The following is a 20,928-nucleotide window of genomic DNA, read 5'->3' as shown; positions in this document are numbered from 1 at the left end:
AAAATGGACAAACACTAACCTGTGTATTCTGTTCCAGAAGCCACTGAAGAAGTTGTTGATGCATTTTCCCAGTCCTTTTCCCCATTTCGACTGCCACAACGACTTGGAGACAAGAAGCCTTCTACAGACTCGGATCTAAATGGTAAGTAAAATATTTTTTATGTCTCAAACAAAAGAAGAACATTTGGGGGCCAGAAGGGTATATGTGACAGTGCCAACCCAAATCACCCTGGAAGCTTACAAGTCAAAAGATGCTGTAACTGTCTTACTCATAGCTATACATCCAAGTGTCTGGACACAGCAGGCACTCTGTAAGTCCTTGCTGACGGAAAGGATGAGTGTTTTCCGTATGAAAATTGGCAGTTACTGGCTTAGGATGGTAATGCAAAGATTAAAACTCAACGCTGATGCCTGTCACTACAAACACTCTCTTTATATATGGGTATTATAGTATAACGTAGTAAGATATGACCTTTAGTTTCTAATCTATATCCGACAGAGACAGTAATACAAAAGAGATCTTTCCTAAGTCAGGCAACCTACTTCGGAAATATTCTAAGGGGAAAAAACTATATTGCATGGGAAATAAACTAGAGAGGCTGGCACTTACATAAAACATGTACTATTTCTGCACACTGATTTTATCACAACCATATCAGCAATTACTGTTAATGTTTTACAGTTTATAAAAAGTACCTTATCAATGTCAGGAACTAGAATTCTAAAAGATAAAAAACAGTCAAATATGAATAGACCTCTTTATATGTAAATTTCTTTTAACGGAAACACAAATAGTCCCAGTCAGCAAAACTATAAAAATTTGTGCTATGATTCATTCATTATAAAATACAACATAACTGTGGGGAACATATTCTTTCTATGAAAAATGTTCACATTATGGATTTACCTTGGTGTCCTCTTGCCTGAATGCACACTCTCGTTATCACCTGTGTTCAGTGATGCCAAAGAAAGGCTAGAGACTGAAAAAACACGATAAATTCGTGATCCTGAATAAAAACAAAATTAGAAATTTAAAAGGAGCAGCTAGAAAAGAGTCTGTTCATTAGAGAACACCAGCATATGAAAATTGAGCTTCTATAGTTTTTTTTTCTCTTTTAATCTAAACACATAATATGCTTGCATGCATATATACACAATTTATATTAAATTAGCACACACACAATTAAAATTAGCAATGAACTGGGGCGCCTGGGTGGCTCAGTCAGTTAAGCATCTGACTCTTGATTTCAGCTCAGGTCGTGATCTCCCAGTTTGTGAGATCGAGCCCTGCCTTGGGCTCTGAGCTGACCATGAGGAGCCTGCTTGGGATTCTCTCTCTGCCCAACCCTCCTGCTTATGTGCACATGCACTCTCTCTCAAAATAAATAAATAAACATTAAAAAATAAATAAAATTAGCAATAAATAAAATTAGCTTTTAAGAAATAACAGTAAAACTAACTGTTGTTAGGATTTATTCCACAAGGAAAGTGGTAATATACATTGATACTTTAATCATAAGAAAAAAGTTAACAAAAGAGGTCTCTTTAAACAGTCAATGTTATGTTGTTATTTTCCCTCAGTTTTAGAATCACTATGGGAATACTCTAAAATTCTCCACGGTGTTTAGTTTTAATGCAAATTTTTTAAAATGTCTATGCATGTTAAATTTTAAGAAAAGACACATTCTCTAAGTTTCAAAAATCATAGATTTGGACGTTTGACCATTTCTGTCTTAAAGGAGGGACTCATGAACTCTTGTTTTTATATTCCTTATTATACCAGTGTGTTTCTACATATTTCCATGCACACAATGTTGATCCTTAAATGTACGAGTATAGAGAGGGTAGTTAATAATTCAGAGAGATTATATCTGAGGGCAGAGTTCCCTACTAGGTTAGTATTTAAATTGCATGTTTCAGCATTCACATGTGTTCTAGTGAATATATGCATGCACACATAACACATCAAGTCATCAATGTGCTCATTTGCTTTGCTCATTTTGGTTTTCCAAATAAGGAGCATGCATCATCTCAAATAACGGATCCAATTTAGCATACCAAGGCACAGTTGAGTTAGTATGACAGAGCAGGCTGGTGTTTTTTTTATGAACAGACTCTTCATGGTAAGCCGTGTTACCTGGAGGACCTTTTATTGGTGTTTTGGGAGATTCGATATGGTCTCTGTGAATAGATTTGGGACGCTGTTTTTTTTGTTTTGCTATTTGAGGACGGGGTTTAATTACTGTATCCATGTCTTCCATCAGCTTCAGTTGTTTTCGCCTCATATATTCTTGTCTGATAAATTCCCTGCGTGCTCTCTCGTCTTCCTTCTTCTGGCGCTCTTCCTCAGTTTTACGCCTAAGAAACCAAATGGTTAAACTTCTTATTCTGCATACTAAAGAAACCAGACACTGGAGAGTATGTGGTGTGAGAAGGGAGAATTATTATATTTCAGCACCTTGGGAAAAAATGGTTTGGTTAAAATATGCTTGAGATCATTTAGAATGTTAAAATAAACATACCATTAGTAAATGACTGCTTTAAAAAAAATATGTTTGTGTGTAAAAACCAGTGAAGTTATTTTAAACCAACGTTTCTGGAGAACTTTACTTTGAAATGCCTCAAACTGAGGATAAAAATGTACAAGCAACCAATACTTCGGGAAAAGAAAGCACCAGAAATCAGCATTAATTCAGTTGTCTATTACCTCGTCTCTTCTTTCTTATGCTCCATTTCTGCTTCCAGCTGCTGCTTCCGAAGCTGAGTCTCCTTCTCCCTCCGTAGTCGCTTCTCCAACAAAGCTGCCCGTTTCATTGCCATATCATTTTCTGCTTTTTGATCATCCTAAGTAGGAATTCATTGAAAAACATGAAATGTTGTAGGCACCTGTATTCTTATTTTCAATTGTGGTCACATTTATAACTGAAAATATGAACTATTCCTATTCCAACCCCACCATACATGGACACATTGCAGAAATTATGGAGGAAGAAATGAATTAAACTTACTTAATTACATGTTTTCAAAACCTATTAAGTTCACAAAGAACAACCATAAAAAGGAAGTAAAGACAAGATTTTTTTGGACCCTAATAAATAACTTAAAAGTAGGGAGTTTCCCCTCAGTTTTAAAAATTGCATTAAAATTGGGGCGCCTGGCTGGCTCAGTCAGAAGGGCATGTGACTCTTGATCTCAGGGTAGTGAGTCTGAGCAGTCCCACGTTGGGTGTGATTACTTAAAAATCTTTAAAAAAAAAACTGCATTAAAATTTTGCTTAAAATATATACTCAACAAAGAAAACTCAAGTAAAAGCACCAAAAAATTACCTACACAGTTCTATCACATAAATGATGGAATGGAAATGAAGGTGTAGATGTGCTTGCCCGTTGGACACTAAAGCATTTCCTCCCCTCTGTGTTCCTTTCTCTGCAAGGAACATAGGTAACAAGGGTCTCCAAAATTAGTAAACTGTATCCAATCATGTCTATAGTCGTATTCTACTAAAAAATAGTCATTTTACATGGTTAAGAGACAAAATATGACTCATGTTCAAATTTCTAAACATTAAAAGAGGCATAAAGGGCAATCACCCTGAGATCAACTTTAAAATAAGTTATCAATTTCCAATATTAAATAACCAAAAGTAGAATTGGCAGTTGTAATCACTTCAATATTCTTGGGTTCTTATTCCAGTAGGATTTGCTGTTTCAATTTAAAATCTTTTTTTTTTTTTTTTTTTTTTTTAGATTTTTAAGAAACAAACATAAGGAAAGATGTTGAAAATTAAGAAAAAAACAAAACCGAAAACACGCTTACATACAATGCCAAGTTATGTGCTTCTCACAAACTGGCAGTCTTTGAAGAAATCCAAATAGCTGAGCATTTTTTAAAAGGCTTTTGTGAAAGTGAGCAAGAGAGGCAGTGGAGCAAGAACAGTGTATCTACACACGTTTGGTGGCTGTGGTGAAAGGAGGCCTGTTCGCTGTGCTTTAATGTTACTATGGGCCACCAAGGGGAGCACCAAAGTGTATTTCAGGGTTAATGGCAGCTTGTAACAAAAGGGGCTACAACTAAAAAAGCTACACCCATCTAATGATAATGCCTAAAACTGGGAAGATTAGTATTACCTTAAAAAAGAACCCACAGCATACTTTCTGGTCATCATCAAATTGTTCCTTATCACTTTCTCCATCATATTTTTCAACGGATACATCAGTCTTTTCGGGAGGTTTCAGATCTGAGAGGGAAACTTCAATCAGATTAACATTTTTCGGAGCAGCAGGTGGGAAGACAGGTTTAGGAGGAGGCTCTGAGGGTTGGTTCAGCTGGTCCTCATTTGGTGTCAGACGTACTGTCTCTGTGATAGGCTGCGACAGGACTTCAGAAACTGTGGACTCAAGAGGCTTGATCTCCTTTTCTTCTGGGTTATGTACATGCTCTCCCAAAGTCCCCCTGGGTTCCAATTCCTCCTTTTTAACTTCTTCCTTAGGTTTGGATTCCTTTAACTGAGGTTCTCCATCATCCCCAAAACACACAAACGACCTAGTCTGAATAGGAACTTGACTTGGTGAAAACCTCCGTAACCGAGGAAGACTATCCACAGACCGAGGGGGCGTCAGTGTTCGATTCAAAGGTGTTATTTTTAATTCATTTGGCCTAGGAGTCCTTTGATTCTTAACAGAAAAAGATGTGCTCTTCCTGTTGGAAGACTGTGGAGATGGGTGGGTAGGACGGGGGGAGTCTGACGAAAAGGGTGCGATGGTTGACGACAGGCCTGCCTGCCTGGAGGGTTTAAAATCTCGAATCTGTTTTTGTGGAGAGGGTTGAGGAGGTGAAATCACCCAGGACTGTTGCTCCCTCATCTGCATTAACATCTCCTGCTGAAGGGACAAGCGCTGCATTTCTTGTTGTAGGAAATGCAGAGATGAATTTAACTTTTCAATGGACTTTGTATATTCTAAGATCTCTCCTTCGTTTAAAGTTTCCTCTGAGGGGCTTGCCAGGTTCCACTGCTTCTCTGGATCAACGGGTGTGGTTGGAGACTTTAGCCATTTGGCTTGAGGATTCTCCATGCTTTCTTTGATATCTGCCAGAGACTTACTCCTCTGTCCATTAGCCTTTTGCAAATCCTTTTCTTTTGCTCGATCAGTATATACTTTCTCATCTTCTGCACCGGCTGCTTCCTCTCGAAGAGGGGAAATCCCTTCCCCTTTCTTTTTCACAACAGTAAGAAATGCTGTCCTTCCCATTTTCTGCCTCTGTTTAGTAAAAGCGGCTTCCATTTTCTTCTTCTGGGCTTCTATAGCACGTCTCTTTTCTTCAAGTTTCATCCTGAGATGCACCATTTCAGAGGCCAACAGCTGGGTAGTGTCCCGTCCTTGTGGAAGGCCTGTTTCTTCTGGAATTTGTCCCCAAGCAACCACGTGAGGGATATTAAGTTCAGAGCCCTCTGGTGTAGTTTTCTGAGAACTGCTTCCGCTACTTTTCCCATCAGTATGGTTCAGTTTCCTGAATTTCTGTTCTGCAAAGCTGGTCATTTTAACTCCAGAACTAGAAGAAGCACTGCTCCCTGGCTGAGACTTGGTACTTACAGTACTTGGACAAGGACTCAAAGCTTCTCTGGGGTTGCAGGTTCGAATATCATAATCCTGAAGAAATTTAGAGGCATCGTCCATGTCAGAGTCTAAGCTTACAGTATAATCTCTCAAAGAAGAATCTTCATCCATAGTTTCAGGGATGTCTTCTGAAGGAACATGAATTCCAGTGTCTACTTCAGTATTGTCAGTTATGGGACTCAAGGCACCTTTTGTATCAGTTATGTTATCAGGACTAGACTGATTTAGCTTGATGTTTGAATTTAGGATACTCATTTCCTGGTTATGAAGAAAGAAGCCATTAGCAATCTGATCTGGCTGAGATGTATGGGGAGATTTTTCAGTATCATGAATTATTTGTAATGCTTCTTCAATGCTTGGTGTCTCAATCTGATTGCCAAACTCATCCAGAAGTACTCTGTTTTGTAAAGCTCCATTTGGAAGCTTATAATGAATATTCTCATTAGAATTTAGTTCATTTGTATTAAAGGGCATGTAAGATTTGAGGTCACTGTGAGAGTCTGTATTAAGTTCTTCTTCAATGCTTTCTGCTTCCTCTTCTCCATTTACTGGCTTGAAGGACAAATTTTTCCTAATATTTTTAGATACACGATTATTGTTCAGAGTAAGTCCTTCATTACTAATAGAACGAGTGATTCCTCGGTTTGGAGTGGATCTGTGTACAGTATTTTCTTTATCAAAAGAAATATCAAACGAAACTCCATGCACTGATGATCTAAAAAAAACATTGAAAGAGAAAATCCTTAAACACTCCCGGAAATGATTTGATAATCCTTTAATAATTATTTGAAATGATACTTCCTTTCTTTTCCCATTTCTCATAATCCTATTGTCCTCAAGGTAAGCATAGGGCTACCAGGCGACCTTTAACAAATTTAGCCCCATTTGCCTGTATTGCCCTTTTCAAAGTTAGGTACTAATTAATTAAAAGTCTACTGCAACTTGGCTATCAACAACAGCTATCAACAGAATTAGCATTTCTTTCTCTCTTTTTTTAATTACTGAAGTATAGTTGACAATGTTACATTAGTTGCAGGTATACAATATAGCAATTCAAAAAACTGCACTTGTTGATAATGTGAATATACTAAAAATAATTCCCTCTGTTTACCTTTTCTCTTTGGGCCACGTCCCTATGAAACCATCAACATAGGACATAGATGAAGACCTCCTAATTCCGCCTTCAAATGCAAAAAAGAAAAAGTCATTGAAAGTATGTAAAAAATTTTAACTTACAGCAACTTAACAGATTTCAAATATTTTCAGATTAATAGCACTAAAAAGTAAGTAGTTATATATGGAGAAGCAGATATCATTTTATTAAGAAAAGCAAGTACATCCAAGGGATACAGGTGTGCTGTTTTGAAGGGACACATGCACCCCCATGTTTATAGCAGCACTATCAACAATAGCCAAAGTATGGAAAGAGTCCAAATGTCCATCGATGGATGAACGGATAAAGAAGATGTGGTATGTGTGTATACACACACACACACACACACACACACACACACACACACATATATACACAATGGAGTATTACTTGGCAATCAAAAAGAATGAAATCTTGCCATTTGCAACTACGTGGATGGAACTGGATGGTATTATGCTAAGTAAAATTAGTCAGAGAAAGACAAATATCATATGACTTCACTCATATGAGGACTTTAAGAGACAAAACAGATGAACATAAGGAAAGGGAAACAAAAATAATATAAAAACAGGGAGGGGGACAAAGCATAAGAGACTCATAAATATGGAGAACAAACTGAGGGTTACTGGAGGGGGTGTGGGAGGGGGGATGGGCTAAATGGGTAAGGGGCACTAAGGAATATACTCCTGAAATCATTGTTACAGTATATGCTAAGTAATTTGGATGTAAATTAAAAAAAAATAAAAAAAAGAAAAGCAAGTACAGAGAAACAGATCAACCTATTTGTGTGTATGTAACACTTCAAAAAAAAAAAAAAGACTGGATATTTTTATTTACATTTATTCTCAATCATTTCCCAGTTAACCAAGGCTTTTTCAAAAATATTACCTGAGGCTGAAGAATGAGCTTGGGGGTGTGAATGTCTAGAAGGCAAATGATGATGAGAGTGTGTAAATGCAGCTCCTTCCCCACTGCAATGTAAAATAAATTAAAAATGTTTTAACATGTTTTAGTTCTTTTATATAAACTTTGCATAAAATGGCTGAAATTAGAAACATTATCACCTCTGATTCTTTATCCTAAATTTAAAAAATTAAGAAAACCATATATTGTTTAAACCAAAAATAGCAGTGCATATATGTATCTATATTTTATGTCTTTTAGTCAAAGAGCCTGAAATATTTTCATACACACCTCAGTGTCCTTGTGAGGTGAAATATGGCATATTATTTTCATTTTACAAATAGAAAAACTGAGAAATGAAGAAGTTAAATGAAAGTCATCCATCAGTTTGAAATATCTTGGTCAAATTTAAATCTCTTGAAAATACAGGTGTAATAAAAACCCTTGCAAAAGATCCTGGAAGCCTCCCTGCTCACATACCTCTGTCTGTACATCTCTAACAATTACATCAAAATCAATATCGTGAGCTGCACCTTGAAGACTTCAATTCCTATAAAGATATGAAGCTTTCCTGTTATTTCTTCCTATTTATTTCCACCCTATTCAAACTAACGCAGGGGATTAGGTAGTCTAGTTCTCCAATTAATAATGAAATTTGGCCTGAATTTTTCGCCAAGTTTCAAGTGTGTCGTAGCCTACCATGTAGTCAAGTGCACAAGCATCCCCACCCCCAATGAGTTGAGAATAAATTGGGGAACAGGTTGTATGTAGTGACTCTGTAGATCCCTCAAATCACATTATCTTTTGGCTACTGTAAACTAAGAAGACGCACTAGTCAACCAAAAAGTTCAAAAGTAAACAACAATGAATGCTCAAATGAGCAAAAGCTCACCAAAGGCAACAACACCTGACGAACTTGCGTGCCTTTGTTCTCTCCAAAGCAGATGTTTATCTGCTTCCCTGTGCCTTTCCTCCCTGAACTGCAGACCATATTTTCTCTCAGTTTTGTCTGTGATCGTTTGTTAGGGACTATCAGGGAATACTCAATTGCCCCCTGTCATGTTTGTTTGTTAACCCTGCCTCTAAAATCACCCAGTTTCTACTCTCCCTTACATCTATGATGGGAGGCTAATCCTGAATATACAAGTTAGTAATTAAAATATATTCACTCTCGTCTCCAAATAATGGCTAAAGCGTTTTAAATTCCTATTAATTGTTTCACTTCCACATCTGCATAGAGAATTTTGATCTGGTGTAACTGCTGAGCAACTTAGTAGCCAAGTGTGTGGAGTAGCTGCTACAAATGTCTTTTGCTCTTTCCGTCTTCCTTTGTTTTTTTTTTTCCCCTCATAACTTCATTATTTAGAGGTAATCGTGTTTGTACATGTGACTGCATTATTCTCAGAAAGTGTCGAAACTTGACTCCTTCCTGAAAAGCGGTTTATTTTTATTTTTTTTAGAGAGACAGTGAGCGAGCGTACAGGCAGGGGAGAGGGGCAGAGTGAGTTGAGTGAGTGAATGAGAGAGAGAGAGAGAGAGAGAGAGAGAGAGAGAGAGAGAGAGGGAGGATCTTAAGCAACATGGGTTCTATGCCACGACTCTGGGATCATGACCTGAGCTGAAATCAAGAGTCAAACACTCAACCAACTGAGCCACCCAGGCGCCCCTCCTTCCTGAAAAATTCTACAATGGGAGAACTCCAGTGGACCACATGGAGACTTTCGGAAATGAGAGGATTACTAGGATCCTAGACTGACAGCTACACAGTATCACTTCAAGGAAAAGAATTTAGATATCCATCTGTAGGAAAAATGAGTAAGGGTAGCCACTCAGCTAATCCGAGAAACAGAAAAGAGAATTTTCCAGAGGGCCTTAAGACATGTCAGAAATGTGAAAAGTGTCCAACTCAGATTCCTAGAAATAATAATTATGGGGTAATTGAGTCTTGAAGTGGTAAGTTTTAGAGATTTTATTTTTTTAATGTTTATTTTTTTTTGAGAGAGAGAGAGAGAGAGAGTAGGAAAGGGGCAGGAACAGAGGGAGAGAGAGAGAGAGAGAGAGAAAATGAGTGAGTGAATGAATCCCAAGCAGGCTTGGTGCCGTCAGCATGAAGCCTGACACGGGGCTCAAACTCACAAACCGTGAGATCATGACCTAAGCCGAAGTCAGATGCTCAACTGACTGAGCCACCCAGGCACCCCGTAAAGATTTTAAAGATTTAACAGTACAAGAGTTAGAACCTAGAATACTGAATGCCTTCTAAATTTTCAAAGAAAGGAAATGTCACTATGTAACCAACCCAGGAAAACAATGAGGAAATTAATGCGTAGAAAAATGTTTCCCATGGGAAAAAACATAGAGAAGCTCCTAGATCAGCAATATCTTAACCTCTTTCTGGAAAATCTCAGGCATAGTTGCAGAATAGAAAACTTAATGGGAGTAGTAAGACAATTCATAGTAGTAAATCAGAGGGTAAGGGAAGGAAAATGCTTTCTTAATTTGTAGGAAGTACTTCACAGACATCAGCCAGTTCAGAGGTAAGAAGCCCTCACAAAGGGATGAGGGTGTTCTGAGGGTTCTGTCCAGGTCCCAGTTTCACACTCATTTACACCCACTTGAGAGAGTGTTAAGTGTGAGCAGTAGGTGACAGCTCAGTACAAGCTCATATTTTTACATTAAGCCAAGAATTCATAAAGTATTTTCAATGTCTTACTCATCATTTTTAAAATGTATTTTAATGGATTTGCTTGAATTTCTAAAACACCACAAAATACATCGATTTAAAACTTTAAAAAATCAGATAAATTAGGGAGTCCAAAGTCAATATAAATGTTAGGTTCTGATAAATACACATAAAAAGCTACTTACAGGATCTGCTGAAAAACATTTTTAAACAAACTAATGTCTTTACCACATGTTTGGGTCAGAAATCAGGATTATCCTGATAGTAATACAGTAAACATTTTATTGTGATCTTTGATTAGCTATAGTAACCAGCAAAGAAAACAAGAGAGAAAATTAATGTCAAAGATTTTTAAAAATCATTAAAAAGTTTTAAATACAAACAGAATTTTAAAATTTCCCCGAGGCCTAAAAGTTGCCTACATTTAAGCAGTTCTCAATTATAAACAAGTTCTACAGCGAAAGTATGGTTTTAAGCTGGTTATCTGAACTCAGAATGTATTCTCCCACTTTTCAGTGTGATTCATAAAAACCTATTTAAGAAACACCCATTTCTGTGTAAATTTCAATTACATTTAAGTTAAAACAGGCTATAATACCGTAAGTTAATTAAAACTTATTTCAAAGTGCAACTGAAATTTTAAAAAGTAACAAAATTTTATTTTTATTTCATTAGCAAGTAGAATGGAAATAGTGAAAATAAAGTCACTCTGGAATCTACCTTGAAGTGAAGTCAGAACTACACGAACCGTCCACAATGTTTGTTTTGGCAGCATTCAAGACAGGAACTGAAGGCATATCGTTCACAGGTTCAGCTACAACGAAAGATAAAAGCCTCAAAATTATGTACTTAGCATGTTCCAACATTATTTCATGAATTAATCCCAATTTTTCTTTATTTAAAATTTTCTTCTTAAATAATTTTCAAAGGTAAATTTTAAAACTCTTCCTAAACTGTTCTGGCTTAAAAAAATTCACTTGATTAAGGCTAACTGATGGGGGTAGGGCAGGGAAGAGGCCTAACATAAAATAAATACAGATATTTAAAAAATAAATCTGAATGTCTAATTTTGCCGAAGCTCTTATAGAATCTGTTACATACAGTCATTTTTGTCCCTTTATGAAATAGCTGGTATTTTGGTAATCAGGAGACAGAATTTCACTGGTCAATAATTAAACCCATTGGTAGAGTTTACATTTTTGTAAATAACTCGGGGGAAGACTCCATTTACTTTTTGCCTTTGAAACCTAATGTAATAGCTGTTGAGTATTTTGAATAGTGGGCTTCACAGATAAAAAATCACAGAAAGCAGGGGCGCAGGCCTGGGTGGCTCAGTTGGTTGAGTATCTGACTTCGGTTCACTTTAATGTCATGATCTCACATTTCGTGAGTTCGAGCCCCACATTGGGCTCTGCACCAACTGCCTAAAGCCTGGAGCCGGCTTTGGATTCTGTGTCTCCCTCTCTCTCTCTGACCCTCCCCTGCTTGTGCGTGCTCTCTCAAAAATAAAAAAAACATTAAAAAAAAAATCACAGAAAGCAGTGTATGTGAAAATTCTATATTAATTGTAAAAAGTTGTACAAATATTGGTTATGATAATTACTAAAGACACCTGACTTCACTTCATGGCCTTAGGGAAGATCTCAGCTTATCTGTAGGTATTCTTTGATACAGGATGGCTTAATATTCAGAGTCTGCCTTAAGCAGCTTAGAGATGGAACAGATGAAATACTCTTTTTATTGCGTATTTCACAGAATTTTGCCTGAGATGGAAAGCTGGAAGCAAGCTCATTCTATTCACTAGAGTTACATGCCTCTCCTTTGACTACATCTTTTTTCCTTCTTCTTGATCTCCTTCTTTTAATTTTCTTAGAAGGGAGGAGACAGGGAAGAAAACAAGGTAATGGCGAGAAAAATACCAAAATCTGGAGCCAAGGAAAGCAGCTAGGTAGCTGGGATGCACAGTAATCATGTTTTGTGTTTGGCAGGACACCCACTGGCAGCAGAAAGAACTGGTCCCATAGTTATGCTGGAAGAAAGTTCTTTTTGTTTATTTGTTTTTTGTTTATGTATTTTTGAGAGACAGAGAGACGAGCACAAGCAGGGGGAAGGGCAGAGAGAGAGAGGGAGACAGAATGTGAAGCAGGCTCTAGGCTCTGAGCTGTGAGCACAGAGCCTGACAGGGGGCTCGAATTCATGAATTGGAAGATCATGACCTGAACTGAAGTCAGACACCACCCAGGCATCCCTGGAAGAAAATTCTTTAGTGGAACTAAACTTATAATTTAGGATTCTTTTTTCCCAATAGAAATAAACCTCTGGTTTCATAATAGAAGCCAATGGAAAATCTGTTTGTTTAGAAAAATGATTTTTTTTGTTCTTTATTTCTAGGGATCTTTACAGTGACCCTCTTATTCCGTATTAGTTTCCTTATGTGCAATCAATACATCGTGATACTGTAATAATCATAAAACATACCAGGCTTTATATATAATATATATATAAACCTTTTTATGGTTTAATGGTAAATTCAAATTCTAGATTAAAACCAAGCCATCATTTAAGTGGATTCTAGGGAACAATATTAAAAATTCAGAATCTAACGGGGAATAAAAGCTAGAGATGGCGATAAAAGATACAACAAGAAGTAGGCAAACAGCTGAAGTTAAAAGTTCCACCACACAAGGCTTCAAATTCAGAGCCGTTCTCTCCTAAATCACCTGTATCTCAGAGAATTTAGCTGTTTTATAACAATAATAGGATTCTCTCAAATAGAATAACCAGGTGAGGTTATATAAACTTTGTTTGTTTACAGCAACACTTACTACCTCCTTGTGGACGAACAACACGAGGCTGAACAAATGATGGCTTCACAACTTCAAACCACCAGAAGAGTTCTGCCATGAACACCAAATAATTACTCTACATAAGAGAGTTAAGAAAATCAGAAAAAAAATAAGTAAAACTTGACCAAGAAAGTAACGATAAATATAATTTATTCTGTTTTACTTATTAAAACACAGGTTTAAATCTCATTCATCATTGGACTATATTTACCCTAGGTTATTAAATCTGGGACAGAGTATTAACACTTTTAGGTAAAATTTATCACAGCTATTCAAAACCTCTTTGCTGCTTTTCTCTACATTTCCAGGATTGCAGTCCAATTTATGTGGCAGGCATTGATACCTCTGTGTAGAACTTTTAATATGTAAGATACTCTTCATCCAAAGTCGGTAAAAAGAAAAACAGCCTTTGACACCAAAGAGGGTCTATCATTTAAAAAAAAAAAAAAAAAAAAAAAAAAAAAAAAAAAAAAAAAAATTAAGCTCTTTCCAGATCCCTAGAAATTTCTCCAGACCTTCATCAGGTATCTATTGGCTTGATGATGCTAAACTCAACAGTAATTCAGGTACTAAATAACAAAAAGATTCTAGATTGTTAAAATTATTCATTTTGAAATACATTATTTATATAATATATCTACCTAACTTTGAAAAGGTAATAGTAAGTTAACAAGGTCATTTGCCTCTTATGATTTATATTTGAAAACGTGAATAATTTTTAAAATAGCTTAAAATTATAAGAAATACAAGAAAAGACTAAGAGGGTCCTCAAAAGCACATTTCTACTACAAGCTTATATTTTAAGATGTATATATCCTGAAAGCTATAAACCATGAAAAGTTATTTTAATTGTAGGCATCTGGCAAGTTTAAAATATAGCACTATACAAAATCTGTTTTTATAATACTTAAAATAGTATGCCTTTAAATTGTGGGTATTTGGCATCTTATTGTTACTACTGATTAATATTTAATGAGATCTTATTTCATATTAAATTTCAGTTTTCAAAATTATCATTGGAAATATCAGTGTTTTCCAATGCCTTGCCCTTCTCCTACCTGTTAATTATGAATAATCCTCAGAGTTCTATATACTGTCATTTAGAGTTCATCCATTCTCTGTTTTCTCATATTTAAGCTGGTGACTTTCAAATATTCATCTCTTACCTGACAGTTCCAGAAGGCTACTATGTGTGTAGGAAGTGAGAGAAAGAGAAGAGTCAAGGGTGACTTAGGTTTTTGTCTTCAGTAACTTATAGTTTCCCATTTAATGAAATGGGAAAGATTGGGATAAATAGCTAGTGGAAGGAATTCTGAGTTAATACTCTTAGATGTTCATTAGACATTTAAGTGGTCTTGTCAGGTAGGTGGTTGAATGCAGGAGTTTGGAGTGTTATACAATATCAGGCATGATTGGTGAAGAGAATTTGGTAAGTTTCCTACTTTCAGCATTTGCTTTGAACTATAAATTCCCAGAATATTCAAACATATACAATATATACTATTTTAAGCAGTCATTAAAATTTGATATTTTTAGAAAGGAAATGAGAATGCTCATAATCCCTAAGGCTATGAGTTGGATCCCATCCCTGCTTACCGCCTCAGAAACCTTACATTCTTAATTATATTTCTTTCTTCTATATATTTATTCTTCCCTTCAACTGAATCCTTCCTACTTGGCTTTTAAACATGCTCAAATCTCCCACATGAAAAACAAAAGAAAACCTTCACTCAGTAACTCCCCATTCTCTGGTTTTTCCTTACTCCCACCTTCTTACCTCTTCACACACTTCTCTATGGTAGGCCTGTGCTAACGATCTCCTTTCATCCTTCCTGCTCCCTAATCCACTCCAGTCTGGCCTTCAGGTGCATCATTCCTCCAAAACAGCATTTGCTCAAGTCACCAATGCTTTACATATGTCGCTAAATCAAACAGATTTTTCAGTCTTCATCTTACTTGACCTCTCAGCAGCATCTGATATTCCTGATGTCTCCCCTCTTTGTAAACTGCCATCCATGCCCGTCAGCTACCAAATAACTCCCATCTGTACTTACATATGCAGTGGTCTACAGAGCATTCTCTTGGATATTCCAAAGGCACCTCAAATGTCCAGAACTGAACTAGTGATCTTCCCCACAAATCTGACCTTATTCCAGTCTTATCTCACTGAATGGCATCACTATCCCAGTATGCAAGCCAGAAATCTAGGAGTCCTCCTTGATGCCTCCTTCTTTCTCCCTCCACATATCCAGTTCATCACCAAAGCCTGCAAATTTTGCATATCCTAAATATTTTTGGAATCCACCTACTCCTCTCCATATTAATCATAATTACTCTGATTCAAACTGTTTCCACCTCTTGTTTAGAACACACTAGCTTTCTGACTATTAAGCCAAACAAACTTTTCAAAGTATAACACCCCTTCCTCTACTTCCACTGCTCTTGGGAAACTGGTTATGGGCTTTAAGAAGGTACTTGATTGGGTCCCTTTTTAATTTCTCCAGCTTCATCTAATACCGTATTTTCCAGGGTTCCTCAGACTATCAGACTATAAAGTCTAGAAGGACAAAGCTCGTGTTCATCATTACATCTTCAGTTCAGTGCCTGGGGGGCGCCTGGGGGCTCAGCTAGTTGGGCTTAGGACTCTTGATTTTGGCTCAGGTCATGATCTCATGGTTGTGAGATGGAGCCCCACATCAGGCTTCACTCTGAGCATGAAGCCTGCTCGGGATTCTCTCCATGCCCTTCCCCTGATCATGTGCTCTCTCTCCCCAAAACAAAACAAGACAAAACAAAACAAAACAAATAAAAACCAACAAACAAACAAAACCAGTGCCTGGTACATAATAGATGGCCAATAAATATTTATTGAATGAATAAATATATAACAAAAGGTCACCTGGCAAAATACCAAACTATTGACAGGCAATATCTCTGGGAATAAGATCACCATGATTTACAGTTTTTCTTTACACTTATATCCACAGGGTATTTTCTAAAGCCAAAGTACATAATTATATTTAAAGTATTGGTCCTAGGTTCCACTCTACTAGTGTATAGTTAACTGAAAGCTGTCTAGATCTTTTGGAAAAACACTAAGTGTTCAACTAAATTGTCAATTGATAAGAAATTAGTATTTTAAGGACTCTGGTGTTCAGTATCACTAGACATGGGAGAAATGTAAATCAAAGCCACAAGGAGATAACTACCTCACACTTGTTAGAATGGCTATCATCAAAAAGATAAGAATAATCTTATCTTGGCAAGGATGTGTTGGCAAGGATGTGGAGGAGAGGGAACCCTTGTACATTGTTGGTGGGAATGTAAACTGGTAGAGCCACTATGGGATGCAGTGTGGCAATTCCTCAAAAAATTAAAAATAGAACTACCATATGGGTCTAGCCATTCTACTTTTGAGTATTTATCTGAAGAAACGGAAACCAGGATCTTGAAGAGAAAATCTGTATTCCTGTGTTCACTGCAGCATTATTCACAATAGCCAAGATACATACATACATACATACATATATATATATATACGTATATATACATATATATATATACATATATATATATATATATATATATATATATATATATATATGGAAACAGCCTAAATGTCTGTCAATATCAGATCAATGGGTAGAGAGAATGTGATGCATATATACAGTGGGATATTATTCAGCCATGAGAAAGAAGGAAATCCTGCCATTTGCAACAACACTGATGTACCGTGAGGGCATTATGCTAAGTAAATAAGTCAGACAAAGAAAGACAAATTCTGTATGATTTCACTTATCTGTAGAATCTAAAAAACCTGAACTCAGAAACAGAGAGTAGAGTGGTATTTACCAGGGACTGGGCGGTTGGGGAAATGGGGAAATTTTGGTCAAAGGGTAAAAACTTCCAACTCTAAGTGAATAACTGGGAATCTAATGATTATAGTTAATGATACTATATTGTATACTCAAAAGTTGCTGAAAGAGTAGATCACCACAAAAAAGAAATGGTAATTATGTTACGTGGTGGAGGTGTTAACTAATCTTCAGCGGTAATCATTTTGCACACTTTAAACTTATACAATATTGTATGTCAATTATATTCAATAAAGCTCAGGGGAAAAAATACTTTGGTATTTTTTTTGGAAGATACCATGTTTGACCACAAGATGTCAGCATAGTAAGAGACAGTTTTCCCAGTAACTAAAGCTTAAAAAAAATCATTTCTTTCTGGATTTATGATAATTAAACAGCAATAAATCTGTTACCATATTCCAGGCATGATACCAAATTAATTTCACTTAAAAGCTTTTCTTTCCTTTTAGTTAAGACAGACAACTGTAGGGGCGCCTGGGTGGCTCAGTCGGTTAAGCGGCCAACTTTGGCTCGGGTCATGATCTCATGGCCCGTGAGTTCGGGCCCCGCGTCGGGCTCTGTGCTGACAGCTCAGAGCCTGGAGCCTGTTTCAGATTCTGTGTTTCCCTCTCCCTGACCCTCTCCCGTTCATGCTCTGTCTCTCTCTGTCTCAAAAGTAAAATAAACGTTAAAAAAAAATAAAAAAAAAAGACAACTGTATATTAACATTCTTAAACAATGTAAACAATGCTAAAAAATTAAGATACAAAAAACACAGAATTTAAAGTATGCTTTAACTACTCTCCCCTAAATTCTAATCACACTCAGAAGAAATCACTGTTAACAGTTTTGTGTTTATCTTTCTAATTGACCTTTTTCCATGCATTGATTTGCATACAAATACAAAAAAAATTGTTTTTAATATATAAATTACATCATACTATGTTTGGTACTTTAATAACATCTTGGAGGGCTCTCTGAATCAATAAAAAATACCTACACCTCCTTCCTTTCAACCAGCTCGGCTATATGACAAAATATTTTAATTATGTCCTTCCTAAGATGAATTGTTTCTAACTATTCACCATAAACAATCCTCATACATGACTTCTGTGCATTTCAAATTTGATTAGACAATGGCACACTGGTGTCTAAAAGGACCATACCAGTTTATACATCCACCAAGAGGGGAAGAGAGTGCTCACTCCCTTTATTCTCATAAACACTTGTTATTAAAGTTAACCAAGTAACAAGGTGCCCAGTATCACAGACCAAGCAATCCCTTAAAGGTTTGAAGTCTTCAAATATTCAATGGAAGTCAAAGTTGTGATTCTAATAATTTAGCAAAGAATACGGAAAGTGACCAAAGCCTTCTCTGCAGTTACTTTTTTTTTTTTTTTTTTAAGCCCCTTTATTTTACCCATCCTTCCACCTACCTTCCCTCTGGCAACCACTAGTTTGTTCTCTGTATCTAAGAGTCTGGGGGTTTTTTGTCTCTTTTTTTCTTTGTTCATTTGTTTTGTTTCTTAACTTCCACATATGAGTGAGGCCATACGGTACTTGTCTTTCTCTTTTTTATTTCATTTAGCACTATACCCTCTGGGTCTATCCATGTTGTTGCACATGGCAAGATCTCATTAATTTTTATGGCTGAGTAACGTGTGTGTGTGTGTGTGTGTGTGTGTACACACCTCATCTTTATCCATTTGTCTATCGACAGACATTTGGGCTGCTTCCATATCTTGCCTATTGTAAATAATGCTGCAATAAATATAAGGTGCTTATTTCTTTTTGTATTAGGGTTTTCATTTTCTTTTTTAACAATTTTTTTTAAGACAGAGAGAGACAAAGCGTGAGTGGGGATGGGGCAGAGAGGGAGGGAGACACAGAATCCGAAGCAGGCTCCAGGCTCTGAGCTGTCAGCACAGAGCCCGACACAGGGCTCGAACTGACGAACTGTGAGATCATGACCTGAGCTGAAGTTGGACGCTCAACCGACTGAGCCACCCAGGTGCCCCTTAACAATTTTTTTTTAATGTTTATTTTCGAGAGACAGAGAGAGACAGAACGTGAGCTGGGGAGGGGCAGAGAGAGGGGGAGACACAGAATCTGAAGCAGACTCCAGGCCCTGGGCTGTCAGCACAGAGCCTGATGTGGGGCTCAAACCCATGAACCGTGAGATAATGACCTGAGCTGAAGTCGGATGCTCAACCGACTGAGCCACCCAGGCGCCCCAGAGTGTTTTCATTTTCTTTGGGTAAATACCCAGTAGTGGAATTACTGAATCGTATGGTAGATCTATTGTTTGAGGAACCTCTATACTGTTTTCCACTGTGGCTGCAATTTGCATTCCCACCGACAGTGCACAAGGGTTCCATTTCCTCCACATTCTCTCCAACACTTATTTCTTGTCTTTTTGATTCTAGCCAGGTGTATCTGTCAGTTATATATTTTAAATATGCCTGATGTAAGAAAATGTCTTTATATCTGGATCATGCCCAAGTTGATTTAAACATCAGGGCTACATGTTATGTGTCGGCAGTCCAAGGTAAACAACTTAAACAAATGTACTTGATCTTATGTCACCATGTATTTAATGAGATGATTTCTTTTCTTTGTGATTACAGAGGTAGTATTTAAATTTTTTAACAGACAAGTTTAAGAAAAGGCATTAACAAAATATATATGGAAATAGTTATTCCCCAACTTCCATTTTGATCAAAATAAATTAACGTTTTTATTCTGATGCATCAGATAGTGGGGAGTGGGCACTACTTTTGGTCAATACAAACAGTGGCTTATTTTGGAAATGCCTTTACCATTGGCTCTATCTTCTACCTGTGGTGATCCAGAAATGAGTGAAAGAAAAAATAGGTATCAGAGAATAAGAATTTAAAGAACCCCAAGGCACTAATCTTATGGTAAGAGGGGTCCATTAGCAGTTTCTGTTAAGGCTGACACTGTGATTGGAATGATAAAAAAGCTGTTCCTCTCAGCCAGACTTAAAAAAATCTATTATCAGATGATTTATTCCTAAAATCCTGAAACAGAAGTGGTCAATTTAGGTCTATAAAAGACATAAAAGAACTTTGTAGCTGTGGGCTGCTGGGAATAATGAGGTATTGTGTCACATCATGAAATTCTGGGACAAGTGGCTGCTTTTTAACTCACTCAGAAGCAGTTATGCCTGACACACATCTCTCTTCACTACTACAAAGCAAGTTCCACTGGAACAGGGATCTTTGTTTTGTCCACTTAATTATCCCAAGCACCCAGAATACTACTAGGTGCTCACTAAATAGTTCTTGAAAGAATGGCCGTGCGCAGTGGCCTAAGACTCACAGGCAGTGTGTGTATGATATTCTGAAGCAAAGCACACACTCATGAAATTGAAGTCCTTTTTAAAAGGTTCATTTCCAGACTATTTTCACATTTCCTTCCCTTCTTTCTTTCCCTAGGTTTTGTCTCAAGTCCTGGGACCTGAACGATTCCTTCTTCTGGACATATTCCATAGACCTGTTGAGCGGTGAAAGTGACCAGAACCTCCTTTATGCTCCCTCCTTTATGCTGTATTAGCATCTACCTAAGACTCAGAAACATGTAGTGGCTTATCCTCCGTTGTGCTAACATTAGGGCAATAGATCAATTTTGTACTATAACTTTAAGTTTAGCTTTATATTGTAAAAGAAACCTATAGCTTACAGTGTATTTAACACACACACACACACACACACACACACAGAGACATAAAATAAGCAGAAAAATAAAACTTTTTTCAAAAGCTCTTTTGACTAGTATTACAGTTAATTTCTAACCTTACTATGCCATTTATATATCTAGTTATACTTTTTTCCAAAAACTTAAAGCAAAACAC

General features: G+C 36.8%; 1 protein-coding gene and 1 long non-coding RNA gene across 6 annotated transcripts in view; one reads left to right on the top strand and one right to left on the bottom strand.

Moving 5' to 3' along the window:
* CAMSAP2 (calmodulin regulated spectrin associated protein family member 2) overlaps positions 1–20,928 on the bottom strand; it is a 112,101-nt gene that overhangs the window by 5,884 nt on the left and 85,289 nt on the right. For 3 of the 5 annotated variants that reach the window (XM_042975498.1, XM_042975500.1, XM_042975502.1), the window contains 9 exons: positions 13,180–13,276; positions 11,075–11,168; positions 7,657–7,739; positions 6,727–6,796; positions 4,128–6,330; positions 2,708–2,844; positions 2,138–2,358; positions 908–980; positions 20–135 (listed from right to left, as the gene is read on the bottom strand). In XM_042975498.1, the coding sequence (XP_042831432.1) occupies positions 20–135; positions 908–980; positions 2,138–2,358; positions 2,708–2,844; positions 4,128–6,330; positions 6,727–6,796; positions 7,657–7,739; positions 11,075–11,168; positions 13,180–13,276 (3,094 nt within the window). The remainder of the gene's footprint in view (positions 1–19; positions 136–907; positions 981–2,137; positions 2,359–2,707; positions 2,845–4,127; positions 6,331–6,726; positions 6,797–7,656; positions 7,740–11,074; positions 11,169–13,179; positions 13,277–20,928) is intronic. The other 2 variants (XM_042975499.1, XM_042975501.1) reach the window with 1 other exon arrangement.
* On the top strand, positions 54–20,920 carry LOC122235734. Its single transcript, XR_006213750.1, has 3 exons — positions 54–142; positions 6,769–6,828; positions 20,513–20,920. It is a non-coding gene; the product is annotated as an uncharacterized LOC122235734 (long non-coding RNA).

The sequence above is a fragment of the Panthera tigris genome, chromosome F3, assembly GCF_018350195.1.
Source record: "Panthera tigris isolate Pti1 chromosome F3, P.tigris_Pti1_mat1.1, whole genome shotgun sequence".
Taxonomy (NCBI): domain Eukaryota; kingdom Metazoa; phylum Chordata; class Mammalia; order Carnivora; family Felidae; genus Panthera; species Panthera tigris.
Note: the sequence above shows the minus strand (reverse complement) of the source record. Positions and strands in the feature narration are given on the sequence as shown.